The following is a 19,751-nucleotide window of genomic DNA, read 5'->3' on the forward strand; positions in this document are numbered from 1 at the left end:
ACAAACGCGAAACATTAAATAAAGATAATAAAACATTAAATAAAGATAATAGATGATATTGCAGCCTTCGTGGCATCAACTTAAGATCTTAAAAATAAGAACTTGAAAATTTAAATATATACATATATATATAAATATATTGTGTTTTATATGTATGAACAAATGTCTCAATAAAGTTAGTGAATTTAAAAAAAAAAAAAAAAAAAAAAAAAAATCTACCCGGCATGCAATGCGCGGTGATCGCCGGAACCTATTTCCCGGTCACCGGGATTCTACCGGGACGCCTCCTCTAGCTCCCAGACGGCTCAACCTCCTCTAGCTATGCTAGCTATAGGAGGTTGAGCCGGTCGGTCCACCGGTACCGGTACCGTGAAAAACGCCGGTAATCCGGCACACCGGTATACAGGAGGATGAGCCGTCCAGATAAACATCCGTGAAAACATCATGACGTGACGTCACTGCACCGCGACTGTGACAAACGAAACATTAAATAAAGAAACATTAAATAAAGATAATAGATGATATTGCAGCCTTCGTGGCATCAACTTAAGATCTTAAAAATAAGAACTTGAAAATTTAAATATATACATATATATATAAATATATTGTGTTTTATATGTATGAACAAATGTCTCAATAAAGTTAGTGAATTTAAAAAAAAAAAAAAAAAAAAAAAAAAAAAAATCTACCCGGCATGCAATGCGCGGTGATCGCCGGAACCTATTTCCCGGTCACCGGGATTCTACCGGGACGCCTCCTCTAGCTCCCAGACGGCTCAACCTCCTCTAGCTATGCTAGCTATAGGAGGTTGAGCCGGTCGGTCCACCGGTACCGGTACCGTGAAAAACGCCGGTAATCCGGCACACCGGTATACAGGAGGATGAGCCGTCCAGATAAACATCCGTGAAAACATCATGACGTGACGTCACTGCACCGCGACTGTGACAAACGGAAACATTAAATAAAGATAATAAAACATTAAATAAAGATAATAGATGATATTGCAGCCTTCGTGGCATCAACTTAAGATCTTAAAAATAAGAACTTGAAAATTTAAATATATACATATATATATAAATATATTGTGTTTTATATGTATGAACAAATGTCTCAATAAAGTTAGTGAATTTAAAAAAAAAAAAAAAAAAAATCTACCCGGCATGCAATGCGCGGTGATCGCGGAACCTATTTCCCGGTCACCGGGATTCTACCGGGACGCCTCCTCTAGCTCCCAGACGGCTCAACCTCCTCTAGCTATGCTAGCTAGGAGGAGGTTGAGCCGGTCGGTCCACCGGTACCGGTACCGTGAAAAACGCCGGTAATCCGGCACACCGGTATACAGGAGGATGAGCCGTCCAGATAAACATCCGTGAAAAGGATGAGCCGTCCAGATAAACATCCGTGAAAACATCATGACGTGACGTCACTGCACCGCGACTGTGACAAACGCGAAACATTAAATAAAGATAATAAAACATTAAATGAAGATAATAGATGATATTGCAGCCTTCGTGGCATCAACTTAAGATCTTAAAAATAAGAACTTGAAAATTTAAATATATACATATATATATAAATATATTGTGTTTTATATGTATGAACAAATGTCTCAATAAAGTTAGTGAATTTAAAAAAAAAAAAAAAAAAAAATCTACCCGGCATGCAATGCGCGGTGATCGCGGAACCTATTTCCCGGTCACCGGGATTCTACCGGGACGCCTCCTCTAGCTCCCAGACGGCTCAACCTCCTCTAGCTATGCTAGCTATAGGAGGTTGAGCCGGTCGGTCCACCGGTACCGGTACCGTGAAAAACGCCGGTAATCCGGCACACCGGTATACAGGAGGATGAGCCGTCCAGATAAACATCCGTGAAAACATCATGACGTGACGTCACTGCACCGCGACTGTGACAAACGGAAACATTAAATAAAGATAATAAAACATTAAATGAAGATAATAGATGATATTGCAGCCTTCGTGGCATCAACTTAAGATCTTAAAAATAAGAACTTGAAAATTTAAATATATACATATATATATAAATATATTGTGTTTTATATGTATGAACAAATGTCTCAATAAAGTTAGTGAATTTAAAAAAAAAAAAAAAAAAAAAAAAAAAAAAAAAAAAAATCTACCCGGCATGCAATGCGCGGTGATCGCGGAACCTATTTCCCGGTCACCGGGATTCTACCGGGACGCCTCCTCTAGCTCCCAGACGGCTCAACCTCCTCTAGCTATGCTAGCTATAGGAGGTTGAGCCGGTCGGTCCACCGGTACCGGTACCGTGAAAAACGCCGGTAATCCGGCACACCGGTATACAGGAGGATGAGCCGTCCAGATAAACATCCGTGAAAACATCATGACGTGACGTCACTGCACCGCGACTGTGACAAACGGAAACATTAAATAAAGATAATAAAACATTAAATAAAGATAATAGATGATATTGCAGCCTTCGTGGCATCAACTTAAGATCTTAAAAATAAGAACTTGAAAATTTAAATATATACATATATATATAAATATATTGTGTTTTATATGTATGAACAAATGTCTCAATAAAGTTAGTGAATTTAAAAAAAATAAAAAATAAATCTACCCGGCATGCAATGCGCGGTGATCGCCGGAACCTATTTCCCGGTCACCGGGATTCTACCGGGACGCCTCCTCTAGCTCCCAGACGGCTCAACCTCCTCTAGCTATGCTAGCTATAGGAGGTTGAGCCGGTCGGTCCACCGGTACCGGTACCGTGAAAAACGCCGGTAATCCGGCACACCGGTATACAGGAGGATGAGCCGTCCAGATAAACATCCGTGAAAACATCATGACGTGACGTCACTGCACCGCGACTGTGACAAACGCGAAACATTAAATAAAGATAATAAAACATTAAATAAAGATAATAGATGATATTGCAGCCTTCGTGGCATCAACTTAAGATCTTAAAAATAAGAACTTGAAAATTTAAATATATACATATATATATAAATATATTGTGTTTTATATGTATGAACAAATGTCTCAATAAAGTTAGTGAATTTAAAAAAAAAAAAAAAAAAAAAAAAAAAAATCTACCCGGCATGCAATGCGCGGTGATCGCCGGAACCTATTTCCCGGTCACCGGGATTCTACCGGGACGCCTCCTCTAGCTCCCAGACGGCTCAACCTCCTCTAGCTATGCTAGCTATAGGAGGTTGAGCCGGTCGGTCCACCGGTACCGGTACCGTGAAAAACGCCGGTAATCCGGCACACCGGTATACAGGAGGATGAGCCGTCCAGATAAACATCCGTGAAAACATCATGACGTGACGTCACTGCACCGCGACTGTGACAAACGAAACATTAAATAAAGATAATAAAACATTAAATAAAGATAATAGATGATATTGCAGCCTTCGTGGCATCAACTTAAGATCTTAAAAATAAGAACTTGAAAATTTAAATATATACATATATATATAAATATATTGTGTTTTATATGTATGAACAAATGTCTCAATAAAGTTAGTGAATTTAAAAAAATAAATAATAATAATCTACCCGGCATGCAATGCGCGGTGATCGCCGGAACCTATTTCCCGGTCACCGGGATTCTACCGGGACGCCTCCTCTAGCTCCCAGACGGCTCAACCTCCTCTAGCTATGCTAGCTATAGGAGGTTGAGCCGGTCGGTCCACCGGTACCGGTACCGTGAAAAACGCCGGTAATCCGGCACACCGGTATACAGGAGGATGAGCCGTCCAGATAAACATCCGTGAAAACATCATGACGTGACGTCACTGCACCGCGACTGTGACAAACGCGAAACATTAAATAAAGATAATAAAACATTAAATAAAGATAATAGATGATATTGCAGCCTTCGTGGCATCAACTTAACTAACTAAGTTTTATGTTTTTTATACTGCAGCTCCCAGCCAAGTGGAGATGTCTCTTGTGAATAGAACCACATCATCCATATGCATACGTTGGAGTGTGGTCAGGGGAGTGTCGAGTGGACTAATCATGTCAATCAAAAACAGAACATTCAGTCAAGAGCTGATCATTTCTCATCAGGAGGCCAGGTCAGTCTCACTCCGGTCAGCCAGTGCACAAGTTATTATAGTTTTAGAAGACCGGAATAACAATGACCAGATCAAAACTTTCTTTTATAACAACTGAGTGCAACATGGATATTCAACGTGTATGCTTACAATCAATGACTGCTAGAGCTGTTTGTTCACAGATCCTACTGCTTTGAAGGCCTCGCTCATGGAAGTCAATATACAATTGAAGTGATAAGCACCAGTGGGGAAAGAAGGAGTACACCTGCTACTATGATCCTCAATACTAGTAAGTTTATGAGTTTTAGACATATGCAACATCAGGACCAAATATTGGTTGTGAGTGCCCACATTTGCATGTGAATGGGTGGGAGGGAGAGAGAGAGAGAGAGAGAGAGAGAGAGAGAGGGAAAAGGGGAGAAAGAGACAAAGAATTATTTAGAACACAAATTAAATGTAGCAGGAAATGTCTAGTCAGAAGAGAGACAAAATATGCAAATATAACTTAAAATACATATTAGATTAAGAATGTAATATTATTAACCAGAATATAGATTTCTGTAAGGAGTACAGGTTTATATGTAAACCATAACAGACATTTTTTTTTTTTAATCTCTGCTGTGTTTCCGCCTTAGTTCAATTCACTGATGTAATTTTATTACAATTTTGTGTCAGAGCAGGATCGTCGTTTGAAATAAATCATTGTCAAAACAGAACCTGTGAGGCAATATCTTCTCATGCTTGTTCAAAGGGAACCTACAAAGTTTTCAAAGAGTTTGTATTCACTCGTGTATTACCTATAGTGACAGATGAGCATGATTCTGAGTCGGTTCATGGTGTCTTATGCTAATGTAATTCTTGTCTCCAGTCCCAGAGGTGCCACAGGATGTTGCTCTTTCAGAGCAGGCAGTGACGTCTGTGTTTGTAACCTGGAGACCTTCACTAGGACAGGTGGAGGAGTACAAGGTAAGACATGTATAATACTTCACCTGTTCAGTTCCAAGTAATCAAAGAAGGAGAGACAGACATTATAGGTTGGTATGCCATAGTGACTTCCGGACAGACGTTCCTGGTCATTTGTTTTGAAAACACATTCCTCAAAATGTTTCTTCTTCAAAATACCAAAGAAGGCCACATGCATCAGGTTCTGCACTCACCTGTTGGTTACTTAGAAACCGTTGTTGGCACACCACAGATATGGTTACCAACCCTTTAAAGATGTATGACCTCCGAAGAGCCACTACCAGGCAGAATGACAAAGCACATTACATGCACACACAATACACACCCATATTAACAAACAAAAGAAAGATGTTAAGATGTAAAGATGTTAGTACATATACAGGATTGGTAAAGCAAAAACGTTGCATGTTTGTTTTGCAGCCATTAATTAAAACTTGAATTTGGTTTTGTAAGGCCCTGAAAAGGACAGTGAAGACTTTTTTTTTGTTTTTTCTCAGCTTGTTTTTGGTTTGCGGTCTGTGGGCAGGAAATCATGGATTGAGGTTCTTGTCCAGAACACACGTTATGAGATCAGGGATTTGATCCCAGGGTCAGACTACGGTGTCAGCATTCAGAGTGTGCTGGGCTCAGACACCAGTAAGGCGGTCCACAGAGAGTTCAGCACACGTAAGAGATTCTCATGCACACACACACACACACACACACACACACACACACACACACACACACACACACACACACACACACACACACACACACACACACAGAAACAGACAGGTCTATAATTTGTACAGCATTTCAGAAAGTGTTGGCCTGCCAAAATAGAAAAAGCTGTTTTTGATTCCTCAATGCATAATGCCCTCGCAACACATAAAATAATTGAATAGTGGCTTAAGAGATGAAAACCAAAAGTGTAAAATTGCAAAAACTGTGTTCCAGGCCCAGCAGGATTATGCGCTCTTCATTTAGGCAACATGAACTCTTCCTCTGTCTCTGTGAGCTGGGACAGTGCGTTTGGAGAGTTCGACTTTCACAGAGTCACTGTGGCCAACAGCTCGGGCACAAGCACGCACACCGTACCCAAGGAGGAACGGGTTGCCATGGTTACAGGGCTGGTGGACGGCTGCAGTTACAACGTGAGCGCTCAGAGAGTCAGAGGAGTGACAGCAGGGAGTGCTGCCTTTCTGACTGTAACAACAGGTAGACCATATTACAGAGGCTACAACACTACATTAATATCACCTACTGTGATTGCCCTTTCATTTTATTTTTATATTTTTTTCACTTTCTTCACATCTCTGACTCCATTTCTCCCTTTCTTGTCCTTTTATGAGTGCCAGCACGTGTGCGAGGAGTGCGTGTCGTGAATGTGTCTGCACGTGCATTCTCGCTGCTTTGGGAGAAAGCGGTTGGGTGTGTGGATCACTATCAAGTCAACCTGCTGCCAAACCAGGGAAATGTCACAGTGCACCCTGCATGTGACGGATACATTCAGGTACACACACACAAACTCAATGAAACCCCCACACACACACTGCTGAGATATAACAACAATGGCATTTCTGAATTTACACTTTCACCTAATTTTAGTGGCTTGGACACTTAATACATTCCATACAGTTTTATGAGGAGAAGTCGAAGAAAGAAGTCAGGTATTGTAGAGATCTAGACTTGCAGCTGAGTTATGATACTGAATGTACAATCTACACACACACACACACACACACACACACAAACATGCATGCTTCTCTATCTCTCCTCCCATTCAACCAAATCCCACCCCATACCATCTCTACCCGACTGCCAGGTGTCAGATACCCCCAAAATGTAACCTTACACACCACACACACACACACACACACACACACACACACACACACACACACACACACACACACACACACACACACACACACACACACACACACACAGAGCACAGGGTTGAGTAATAGATCTCATTATTTATTAAGTTGGCCTCATGAGCTAAACCCTGAATCATTCATTTGCTTAAGCAGCTCTCCCTTGAGAGAGAGAGAGACCAGAGGGAGAATGTTAGCCTCGTGCTAATGAGAGGATTTCACTGTGCTCCTTAGTTAGCCACACAAATTTTGGAATACCTCAAGACCAAGAGCCGTTAATATTCAATGCCCGGACAACTAACCCTTTGACCTTTACTCATGCCGCTAACCAGCTCCTAGACCTGGAGTTATTCCTCTTCACCTCAGTGGGTTACCTGTAGACCACTGCTAACCATTGTGAACTAACACTGGATGCAGCTCCACCGGCGAAGCCTCTAACCTGCTGTGTCTAAACTAATGCTAACTCTGCTAACCAGCATGGCCTTCTTCTCGCTCATCCTGCTGCTCACACTCTGCTTGGGACATGAACACTCGCAGGTGAGGATTCAGCACTAAATGTCTGGCATTGATGTGCACATGTATGTTTATATACTCAGATTTACAGAAAATGACTATAACACTTACAGACTGTTTGTCATATTTCTGGGAGGTAACATAAGGTATTAGTGTGAATTATAGGCATCCAAACATACTAATGTCACAGGTCTAAATGTTTAAAAAGCAAAAAGACTGCAACACAGATATTCTGTCTCAAAAATATATTCGATGCAAATAAGTGCAACCACAAGCTGTCAAATCGAGTTGTGGTGATTCTTTAGTGGGCCACATAAGAAATACAACAGAATGCTGAGTGCCCTAAGGGTTATTGCAGAATTTTTACAAAGTCATTTAGTTTTATTCCTGGTTCTATTTGGTGTGATTGCCAACAAGGATTATGTGTACATGGAATACGTGTGCAATTGTCAGCGAGCACTTGGAAGAATTGTAGAGTAGCCAATTTTGAAGAAAAAGATAATTCGATTTAAAAAAAACAAAAAACATCTGCATTTATTTCTGTTTAGAAGGAAAACAAAAACTTGAAAATATTAGTTTATTTGTTGATTGACAAAAAAACAACTTTTTATTAAAGGACTGAAACAAGAATCACCTAAAATTATCCAATTCCAGGTTCACAATTATGGAGATTTGCTGCTTTTTCTTGTCTTACCGATAGTAAACATAATATCTGGAATTGGACTGTTGCCAAAATCTGCAATAACAAATGGCAATTGACTGATCAACTAATGACCAAAAAAATATCAAATATCACCTTGGCCTTTAGGAAATAATGAACATTCTTCTCATTCACTTATATTTGTATAGAGCTGTATACAGTTGAATCGACAGTTAAGTCACATCCAGTTCAAAATCAATTCAACAAAAACGAAATTTGAACATGACAGGTAGTTATGATAAAGAGATACAACAGTATACACTGATTCTGTGTTTTTTTTTTTTTTTTTTGCAGGCTGATGTTGTGAATGTCAGTCCAGGGACACAATACAGTGTAACGGTCTCAGCAGTCTCCTCCTCCAATATCAGCCCCGGAATCAGCCGCATGATCAATACTAATGAGAGTGGTGAGTCCTGCACACGCCATTTACTGTTGTTTGGATGGGTTTTGTTGTTGGGTGTTAAACTGCCATCAGGTTCTCGTCTGCCCTCTGCTGTTTAATTCAGTTCCTTAGAGCAAACACACACACACACATCGAGGGAAATGAATTGGTACAGTAGGTGTGTGTGTGTTTAATTCCTCTTAGGTAACTTAAGCCTGGGCTTTTGAACCGCAGGATGAATGGGTCTCCAGTGAATGTCATGGAAATGCCACTGCTGTGTGAGGCCTTATTCATCAGAGTTCGGCCTGAATCACACTGAAACCACACACACACACACACACACACACACACACACACACACACACACACACACACACACACACACACACACACACACACACACTAAGAGGATCAGTCCCCACAGACAACAACACTATTCTTCAAATGACTGTGGTACTGTGCAATGCTAAGTTCTGATATACAGAAGTTATTTACCAAAATATCTCTGTGTTGTATGTTTGCTGTATTTATGGTGTTGAACACAGTAGACAATGTGGAAAGACACTCTGTTCTTTTCTCTTCTTCACACACTTCTTTCCTTCTCCTCCAGTTCCTGGCCCACCTTCAGGCCTAGAAGGAGAAGCTGTGGGCTCCAATGGTATTCTTCTCTCCTGGACAATGCCACATGATGCCAACAATATTGACGGATACGTCATCAGGTAACTACTCGTTGTCGTCTTGGAAATCTGTGATTTATTTTGGTCTATTGGTGGGGGTCTCAACTTCACAATCGACGAGAGCTTTGTTGTCAAGGAAATTTCCGTTGCAACTGCTAATCAGGTGCTAACTCATCATGACAATGTCAATTAAGGAAAATAAGTATAAAAGATTATATATTTTATATTATATAATTATAATTATCTATTTACATTTAGTAATATCAGCAAAAGTATACTTAAAGTTACTTTGAGAAACTTTTAACTGGTTATGAAACAGTCTCAATTGAATACGGACCTACATAAGTAAACAAGGCCATTAGCAAAATATTTTCTACTGCTATATGCTCATTCTTAATTCAACACATTATAAAAAAAATTTGATTTGCAATGAAAACATGTTGAAATATTCTTGCAGCACTGGCAGATTTTTACAATCTTTTTTATAAGAAAATGATCCTCAATTCTAGACTCAATTCTAGTCTAAAATAACCAGAAAGGACAGAATTCTTTCACTTATGCATGTTAAGGAGATAAGAAAAAAGTTGTAAAAAGTTTCCTTCAAAAATTCAATGGAGTAAAGGTAGCATAAAATGGAAATACTACATTTAAGTACCTTAAATCTATGCTTATATACAGTTGTTGAGTAAATTATCTGGCAGCGTTACAACTGAATTGAAGAGAATGTAAATATTTTACTGATGAGTCCTTCATCCAGCCCCATACTGTACATAAATGAATAATGTGAGTCGAAAGATAATGAACTTGAAAATGGATTTCTGCCCGTAGGTACAAGGAGGTGTGTCCCTACCCCGACCCCACCTTCACACAGGTGACCAAGTACCTGGACGTCCCTGAGACCCTGATCACTGACTTCACCTCAGGTTCTACATACCACATTGAGGTAAGATATGCAATTCAAGATTCATTCATTATGGCCATTAAGTTGTAGCTGATAGGAATTCACTTCGGTGAACTCACATCACATAACCAGACTGAGACATAAAACCAGTTGAAAAAAAACATTTTACCGTAGCAAAAACATAAAACCTTTTTTTATGCATAAAAATTTGCCTAAACATACAGGACCAATCTCATGGATATTGCTGTTGGTGCATGGGTGTGTGCCTACTAAATATTAATATTTAACTTAATATAGACTCCCATATCAAACAATCTTAGTGTATCTCATAACAAACATATTCCTGGAACCTGCCCTCCTGTGCTCTCATGTGGACAGATCCCACTGGACCGGACTATTCTCTTGATCTGGCTGAATACTGGTAATTGATCCTTCCTGATTTCATTATTAATCAGGTAAACAGATCTATGGATCAGCCGTGGCTCTTTCCACTGTCTGTTGTCACTGAGCTTGAATGTGATCGTGCTTATTAGTTTTCAGAATTCATTAACCCACAATGACCTTCATACAAATGGACTCTGACGGACTGTCACACAGCATGATACCTTCTGTATTTGTGTGTGCATGTGTCATATTACTACATCTCACCTTTGAGTGTGTTGGCCCACACACTTAGCCGTGCAAAAAGCTGAGCTGACCGACCTAAGAAAGTTTTATTCATGTTAATATTACCTGTGCGATATAAATTTAAGATACTGTAAAGTATAAGATTTTGTCTTTTATAAAAGTATTGCCTTTTTTTTGTAATTGTTGTAGAAACATTTTTTCAAACTCAGTTATTTATTTTTTTCAGGCAATAGAGACAATGAACACTATATTTCATTACAGAGGTAATGAATAAGAGTTAATATAATATGTCCATAAAATGTCCAATTCACAGAGTCATTGATTCGACTCTTTGGTAGTTTTAGCAGTTTTTGATGAGGTTGTTGTGCATTAGACTGTACAATGCTGGTGATGTGCTCGCTCTCTAGTCATGATCCTCTGAAGGTTGATTTTCTAGAAGTACTGGCTTTAAGAAAGATTTTTAAAGCCAATAAAAAAAGAAAATAAAACACCCTGTGCCAAAACATTGACATTGATATATTTGGTAAATATGCAGCGTCTATAGTTGTTCAGTATAAATAAACATATATATATATATTCAGATAGCTGAAGATGGATGTTCCAAGATATTTTTGGATGAGGCATTCATTATTGTCCATTTAGATGAATCCCCCATTTGCTTGATTATCAGAATTAAATTGCCGTTTAATTTTTACGTCATTATTAATTTATTTTTCAACCATTTCGATTTATACAGTTTTAATCTTTGAGAAGATCAAAGATGTAGGCAGCAATTCAGAGGCTTACGGTCTGTTTACATACTGTTGACATACCTGGTGTATAATGTTGTATCACTGTTGTTCATGTTTTACTAGGATCACTGAATCACTTCTAACAAAGTGTTGTTCCAGTTGTGATCATTGCCTGAGATAAGCACCTAATCTGGATCTAATGACAGGAACATGAATTAATCATCATTAAGTAAGACCTACTCTCTCTCTCTCTCTCTCTCTCTCTCTCTCTCTCTCTCTCTCTCTCTCTCTCTCTCCCTCTCTCTCTCTATCTCCCTCTACACCCCCTCCCTCCCCTTAGGTGGCAGCCATATCTCCAGCTGGAATAGGAGTCTTCAGCAAATCTTTATACATAAAGACCGCCGAGTCCCGTGGGTGTTCATGCACATGCACAAACTCGCATAATGATTTCAAACACTAAAACAGTAATTATCTACAAGAGTATTGTATGTCTATGTGTGTGTGTGTGTACATACATTTTTGTCTGCATTTCCTGCAGCCCCTGGCCTGGTGACCAACTTGACAGCGTTTGCTCAAAACCACACCTTCGTCATGGTTACCTGGTTCCTGCCGCACCGCATCAACGGCCTCATCACAAAGTTTGCTGTCAAGGCTAAACACGCTCGTACTGGGCAGACGGTCCGCATACTGGAGGTCAATGCAGAGGACATCATGACCGGCACACTGCCTCACTGCAATGTACTGCACTATACTGTCACCTTCCGTCCATGTTCTGTTTCTGTCAGGATTATAGATGCTACCAAAGCATAAGGCTGACCAGGTGTACAACATAACACTAGAAATAAAAAAAAAAATCATATACTTTCCCTCTGTGTATTTTGTATGTGTAGGATGCAGCAGATATCCTGTCCCGAGCGACTCCCAGTCCCTTGGGGATTACAGCATCTTCTTCACCCATCACCCTCTCCGCCGTACCCCCTGCATCCTCCTGGAGTGTGCCCATATCAGTAGGAGTGGATCAATTACGACCTTACACTGCCTATCTATTCGAAGTGTCTGCCTTCACCTCTGATGGAGAAGGACAGATAGCCTCTACTATGGTCCGCATGCCAGAATCAGGTGTGGAAAAAGAGAGGCAAATGAGGCTGTAGCTTTTGTTTGATTTGTGACTCTTAGTAGGATATACAATATGTACTGCATGTATGAAAATCTTTATTTCTTTGTGTTTGTGTATGGCAGCCCCAGAGGACCCGCCAGAAAACTTCTTCATATTGAATATGACGTCTAGATCAATCTCCGTGTCCTGGGGCTCCCCGAGCATTATCACAGGAAAATACACCTACGTGCTCTACCTTTATGGGCCTACAGGTTATTCAATATTAATTCTTTAACACACGCATAGACAAACTCAAACTCTAAATTGATAAAAATCCATAAAATTTTCTTTTTCCTATTCACTGCAGGATATTTGTATGAGAACAGCACAATAGACACACGGTTTGCTCTGACTGGTTTGAGCCCCTACACAAGGTACACTGTGGCCGTCCGAGCCAAGGCTGCTGGAGAGGTTGGTCCAGCAGCGCAGGATGACGTAATCACATCTGCCGAAGGTGAGACCACTAGTAAACTGATGTACTGATGAATTTTATATTTGCATTTAGATGAATCCCCATAAATTCCCTTAGTAAAAATTAAAGACATGCTTTTTTTAAACACATGTTGCATATAAGAATGTTTTTCTGAACACATTTTTGGAAGGGAAAAATGGACATTGAATCGCACACTACTACAGAACTGTCAAGGACAATAAAGTCCTATACAAGTCCTATACATACTTGCATGTGTCTGATTCTCTCTGGCTCTATGTGTGTGTTTGTGTGAGTAGCACCCAGTGCCGTGCAGGACTTGATGGCAGAAGCTGAAGATTCAGTTTCAATCCGTGTGAGTTGGAGAATCCCAGCCCAGCCTAATGGTCCCATCACCCAATACAAAGTGCAGGTTCTTGTTGGCGACATGTTGCTGCAGGACATCACCCTCTCTGCAGAAATGGTAGGCCAGATGTGACAGCTATCTAAGCCACCATACATGTATCTGATCACAGCTCAGTACTGTTGAAAGTTCAGGTTTACAACCTGAGCCTTTTCAGTTAAAAGGTTGGATGAAATTGTCAATCTTTGCATAAACTATGAATACACATTGTTTTGGGGGTTTTCTTTTGGTGTAAAAACTCATGATGGTTCTCAGGGGCAGGACCTAATATAAACACCTTTTACAGGTGTTTATATTAGGTCCCATTAGATCTGCATTAGATCTGCCAATTGGATCTGCCAATTGGGACCATTTATAAAAACATACTAAATCGCAACCTGTGAGACATGTCCACTGTCTACTGGTTGAAGTAGACATTGCTTTAAGGGCCAATGAGCCGAAATGATAGGAATCTATTTTTTTTACACTGAACCCACCCAGAAGAAATCAGAAACTAAAGTCAGGCAATAAAATTATTTTTTTCTTCCTTCAGAATACAACTGGTTTAAATGAAGATGTGACCCCTCCCCCTGATGTCCAAAACGATCCAGGGCGGCGTAAGAGATCTGCTGAGCTCAGTCTGATTACATCACCGCCGACTTTTACGGCCACCATTTCTGATCGCACGCTGCCCTCTGCGACTGCTTCCAGTGTCACACACGCTGTTTTCATCACTAACACCGATGCTCAACCAACTGCTGACTCCATGGTCACTGAGAAGCCCAGTCCCAGCTATGTTTCTGCTTCACTCTCTAACAGCACAAATATTCAATCCACTGACTCTGCAGTCTCTTGGACCTCCATATTCCCTTTTACCTCTATGCCACCTGCTACGCTTCCACCCTGGCTGACAAAGCAATCACATGCTGGGGATATGACCTCAGATTCTTCTGCCTTGGCCCTGACCCCACGCCAGCTCCGCTTGTCCACAAATGATGCCTCAATTACGGGACACTTTGCAACCCGCAGTGCAGCAGTTTCTGGTACGACAGGTGGGAAAGCACTCACCAAAAACACTGCTTGTCTTAACTTGTTGAAGCCCTTGTGTTCCTGTGCTTATAAGTCTTGTGTGTGCATGTCGTCTTTTGTTTCCATCTGTTTTTTTGTATACATGATGCAGGTGTAACAGTGAGAGAGGAGGTGATGGACGTTTTGTCTGAGGAGCTGTCTTACCTGGTGTTAGATCTGAATCCCTTCACCGAGTACACATTCAGGGTCACTGCTTCCACAACAGTGGGAGAGGGTCCTGCAACAAATATTACTGAGAAGACAAGGGAGCAGGGTGAGTAGTCACATTACATTTATTTAGCTGACTGCTTTTTATCCAAAGCGTCTCACAATAAGTCCAATCAACCATGTTGTTACATCCCCAAAATGTGCAAGAATCATGTAACTATGTACATGAAGTTCATCAAATATGCTGATCTTCTTCCAGTGCTGCATTTAGAGACAGAAGGAAATCGAGAGAGGGTTTGGGGGTTGTTTTTACATGATAAGGTCTGCAAAGCCTGAAACATTCTTTGTCCCTAACAATGTCTGTATGTGTTTAGTCCCTAGCTCAGTGCTCGAAGTGTCCTACCAAAACATCAGCTCCACCTCCATACTGGTGAACTGGGTCCCACCACTCAACCCCAATGGGCGGATCACACATTACACGGTCTATGGCCTCAAACTGCACAGTAATCAAGCCCTTAACTGGTTTACTAATAGTACCAGCATATTGATAACAGGTAGAGTAACCAACTTTCTGCAGAGCTCTATGCAGTAATTATAATCCTTATAATCATGATACAGATCTGATGGTAAATATCTGTTCAAATATATAGATTTGGACAAGTATACTGGCTATAAGCTACGTGTAGCTGCATCTACAGCTGTGGGAGAGAGCTCTCTGTCTGAAGAAGATGACATCTTTGTTCTCACCTTAGAGGACGGTATGTACTTGACACACACTATACATAAACAAGTATTCAAGTGTTCAAAACATTTGTTTGAATATGAGCGGAAGAAACAAAATTAGTTTATGAATGTTTGTCCAAAGGAAATACCAATAAATCTGTCATTGATTTAAAAATAATGGAATTAAAGCTGTTCAGTCAAACTTAAGAAAAAGTGACAGTATCTGTATTCTATTAAACCGTGTAGAATTATTGCTGGTGCCCAGTTTTGCATGCACCTTGCATTAACAGTTTAATGTCAGTGAATGAATGTCAGTGTTAAATTTGATAGATAAACTCAATTATTTTATATGTAGTTGTACCAATATTTAATGTGATGCTAGGTCAGTTATTTCATTTGGTCAATGATTTTTCTATTGCTTCATCAGAGCCTGACTCCCCCCCTGTGAACCTGACTGTGGTTGACACCAGCCCCTCCACCGCCACATTGGCCTGGTCTGCACCAGAACAAGCCAACGGGGTGATCCAACATTACGAGGTCCTGTATGAGAATGAGTCCTTTTCTGCGTTGATGAACACGTCCTCTAACACAGTAACTCTGATGAACCTGAAGCCATTCTCCTACTACAACGTGTCTGTGAAGGCGTACACGCATTACGGCCACGGCAACCAAACTTCAGATACTTTATACCTGGTGTCCGGAGAGGATGGTGTGTTGATGGCTGCACCCACACATGCAAACAAATACACATATATGAAAGCCTTTAGTAACAACTAAAGAACTAAAAACAACTGTTCAGATTTTAATAAAGGTGTGTTCTCTCTTCAGTCCCTGGCAGTCCTCCGTATGGCGTTATGTATGAGTCGGTCAGTCCCAGCGAAGTGAACGTGACCTGGCTGCCTCCTCTGCTGCCTAACGGGGTCCTTACCCACTACAGTCTTCAGCTGTGGAATTCCAGTCACTACCTGAACCTCACCTCCCCAACCAACTACCTCCACATCACGCATCTGAGGAAGTATGCACAGTACCGCATCATGGTGCAAGCACACACACGAGTCGGGCCGGGAAACTACAGCAGCGAGCCGCTCAACATCACCACACTGGAGGATGGTGAGAGGGATGGGTGGGGGAGAAGCGGAGAGGGTTTTTTCTCAATTCCAGGACACTGCACGATTACATCATGACTGGGTTCGAAGGGCGTCTGATTAAATCTGACTTTCCTCTCATCTTTTCCTCCTCGGTCACATCTCTCTGTCTCAGCTCATGTTAATGATGTTACATCACAGGTATTTGATGCCACGTGCCTTTCGTCAGGACTGAGAAACACAAACTAACCAGTTTTTTTATATTACAGGGCAACATTATGTTTCTCTCTGTCACACTCCTGAGGGGCCATACAAGGTTTATTTTTGCCCAGCGCAAATAAATCTTTATCACTCGTCAGTTTTCTGTTTTGATAAGCCTTACTACTGTTTGTATTATGTTACTGGAAAGTGTTTCTACTGCATCTCAGCTCCAGACACACCTCCTCAGTTCCTCCACACCAGGAAGTTGTCAGACTATGAGGTAGAGTTGTCATGGAAACCACCACTTGAAGCCAATTCAGATATACTCTACTACATTGTCAGAGTTTGGTGAGTTTTTTTAATCTACTTGTCTCTTTGTGTTTGACTCTGTTGGAAAAAAAGAGGTTTAAAAAGAACATGGAGCACATTGCAACATAAATGGTTGCTCTCTTTGTCAGGAATGAAACGACTGAGCTGTGGCATAATGTGACAGAGACATCAGTGGTTATTAATGTGGACTCAGAGAGTCGCTACAATGCCTCTGTCTCCAGCTGGAACAGACTGGGAGATGGAGGAGTGCTGATCTTCATCAGCTTTACCACCACCGATGCAGGTGCTGGACAATTGTTAAAGAATATTTGACAGATTTTTTCTCACTCACATACAGAATATTTCTTTACTGTGCAGTTTCTCCCACTAACTGAATGTGTGTCTGTGTATCCTTTTTGTGCTTCCTGGCTCTCAGAACCATTTGACCCCCCCCAGAATGTGACTTTTGCAAATGTGACTGCCTCCTCCGTCACCTTGCTGTGGCATCCGCCTACTGAACCTAATGGAATCATTGTGCACTATACTATTTATTACTCTAATAACAACACTGTGGCTGAGCAGGTGAGACGCATAAACTGTATATAGAATATACAGACAAGTGACAGATTCAAGCTGCACTAATCGATATTAAAATTTTACAAAAATGGGTCAAATAACTAGGACTGCCCCTTTTTGTTGATTTGCCAACTAATTTTAAAGCTCTGTCATTTAAATCAACTCATCGATTATTTGACAAAATCTTATTAGACTTATAATTTCTTTGCTTGAGGGACAGCCCAACAAATAACTATATGTAATGTGAAAGGTGTCGCTCATGGTCACGAACGTACAGAGAATTATCACCCAACCCAGAAGTTCCTGTCAGCCATACTGTGCAAAGCTTTTTAGCATCTTTTAGCTCATTATTTTGGTTTCCGGCCTGAAACTTAACAAGTTTGGTTTCCTTGCACTGATATGATTAACCTTGTTTCAGCATCAGATTGTTATTTTTAGTTTAACCTACTGTATGCTACCTGCACAGCACCAAACAGCAAAGTTAGTGACTAGATGGTGAACATAGGGAAGCTGTTAGCAGCTAAAGAGACCAATAATAGTCTCAGGAGTTGGTGGAGAGGACACAAACCACTCCAGATGAATGCTTATGTTGCTTCATGTCTGCTGGATTTTTGAAATGGCTAACTAATACTAACACATAGCTTAATACTATGGCATGCATCATATCAACTTTATAACCATATCACTATTGCATTTACAACCCGTTCTGCTGCCTCCTGGGGGCACAGAAAACAATGCAAAGAAAATCTGAATAAATGAGAGTTGAAACATAATAATTGTGGATGTTTCCTGATAGATTGTGGAGGACCTGACCAAGACACCTATTGTTGGGGGTCTCTTTTCATTTGTCACCCATCTGTATATAGTTCACATTTTGTTCCTGATTCAATTTCTGTTTAAATTTCTGTCTGAAAATAACCCTAATGCTTCTTTTTTCTCCACAGAGGGTTTTGCTTTCAGACTTACCTGCTCCTGTCTCTCCTGAAGCAGCCCTCTCCTACACTCTGACCCGGCTGGTTGGGGGCACAAACTACACCTTGTGGATGACCTCCAGCACAGTGCAGGGGGACGGAGGGGTCCAGAGTGAGCCACTGTCCCTGTTCTTACCGGAGGATGGTCAGTCAGACACACACACACACACTAACACGATTCCATATACACAATTCTAAATATGTTTAAAAATAAATACTACACATACTTCCAGATAATGATTACATGCAATAATTCAAAGTCTCCCCGGAGGGTGAGTCTGCACACTTTTTTCAAAACTCTTCAATTTCCAAAATGAAAATTACATAAAAACTCTGCGATTGAAGATGTGACTTTCAGCCTGTTAGTGAAAGGGGATAACAGTCAGTCTGGCAAACTGGCTATATTTTTTTTGTCCGCCTGTGACACTGTCTTGAAGATAGCAAGTTTGTGTGTCCTTTCGCTAAGCATGACGAAAGTTGTGAGGGATTAAAAAACAGAGAGAAAAGAGAGTCAAGAAGCTTTACATTATGATGACAGAAAAAACAAAAGCCTGATCTGCTTTGAGAAAGTTTGTGCTTTACATTGTTTCCACAGAAACCAAAATTTGCATGTAATATATAGTTGTTTGTAGTCTTTTTGATATCGTTAATGTAAAAAATAATGTGTACATGAAGCTGATCTCTTTGTTTTTATGTTATTTTGGGAAAAATGGTGCAGACAGCCGCCGCAGACTTTGTCACACAGAGTTCATACTTGTACGTTGTTAGTTTCTTGTTAACATAGTATTCACTGTCTCTGATGATAACTGTTCATACTGACTCTGTATCTCTGCCTGTGCTCTAGCTGCTCCACTCTCAGCCAATCACCGGATCTTCAGGGCATCTTGTCTCTCCCGCACAGCCAAGCCCCCTGCTAGGCTCAGACCCCCACACACACCTGGCCCCTCACATCCACTCACCCATCTTATGGATCTCTCAATTTGTATCCCCCGTTTCCCCTTCATCTCCCCCTTTTTTTTATCTCTCTGTGTACCATGTGTTATTTTCGGAGGGGCTGAGACGATGAACAGGATGAGTATTTTCTCCTCAACCCCTTTACTTCCCAAGGTTTTCAGTGTGCTAGTTACTCTCCTCAATGCCTCTGTTGGTCTTTTTATTTTGTAGGATATTGTTTCTGTTTACTGTACTGATTGACTTTGCTGTGTTTCTGTGTTGTTAAAGTAATGTCATGCCGTATTGTTCTATGTGATGTGCTGTTGTTGATTTTGTGAATTACAACAATG

The 19,751-nt window shown here is 40.8% G+C and overlaps 1 protein-coding gene across 1 annotated transcript in view; it reads left to right on the forward strand.

Moving 5' to 3' along the window:
* The window catches only part of ptprq (protein tyrosine phosphatase receptor type Q), a 41,611-nt gene that overhangs the window by 8,317 nt on the left and 13,543 nt on the right, over positions 1 to 19,751 (forward strand). Inside the window, 25 exon segments of the mRNA XM_054619687.1 lie at positions 3,914 to 4,067; positions 4,229 to 4,335; positions 4,915 to 5,012; positions 5,507 to 5,675; positions 5,949 to 6,209; positions 6,344 to 6,504; positions 8,376 to 8,487; positions 9,074 to 9,182; positions 9,969 to 10,083; positions 11,740 to 11,809; positions 11,938 to 12,137; positions 12,290 to 12,518; positions 12,639 to 12,767; positions 12,863 to 13,009; positions 13,285 to 13,448; positions 13,921 to 14,419; positions 14,548 to 14,709; positions 14,978 to 15,157; positions 15,254 to 15,361; positions 15,754 to 16,035; positions 16,155 to 16,436; positions 16,840 to 16,960; positions 17,071 to 17,225; positions 17,358 to 17,503; positions 18,442 to 18,613. Coding sequence (XP_054475662.1) covers positions 3,914 to 4,067; positions 4,229 to 4,335; positions 4,915 to 5,012; positions 5,507 to 5,675; positions 5,949 to 6,209; positions 6,344 to 6,504; positions 8,376 to 8,487; positions 9,074 to 9,182; positions 9,969 to 10,083; positions 11,740 to 11,809; positions 11,938 to 12,137; positions 12,290 to 12,518; positions 12,639 to 12,767; positions 12,863 to 13,009; positions 13,285 to 13,448; positions 13,921 to 14,419; positions 14,548 to 14,709; positions 14,978 to 15,157; positions 15,254 to 15,361; positions 15,754 to 16,035; positions 16,155 to 16,436; positions 16,840 to 16,960; positions 17,071 to 17,225; positions 17,358 to 17,503; positions 18,442 to 18,613 — 4,332 coding nt within the window.

Source organism: Anoplopoma fimbria, chromosome 19 (genome assembly GCF_027596085.1).
Source record: "Anoplopoma fimbria isolate UVic2021 breed Golden Eagle Sablefish chromosome 19, Afim_UVic_2022, whole genome shotgun sequence".
Lineage (NCBI taxonomy): Eukaryota > Metazoa > Chordata > Actinopteri > Perciformes > Anoplopomatidae > Anoplopoma > Anoplopoma fimbria.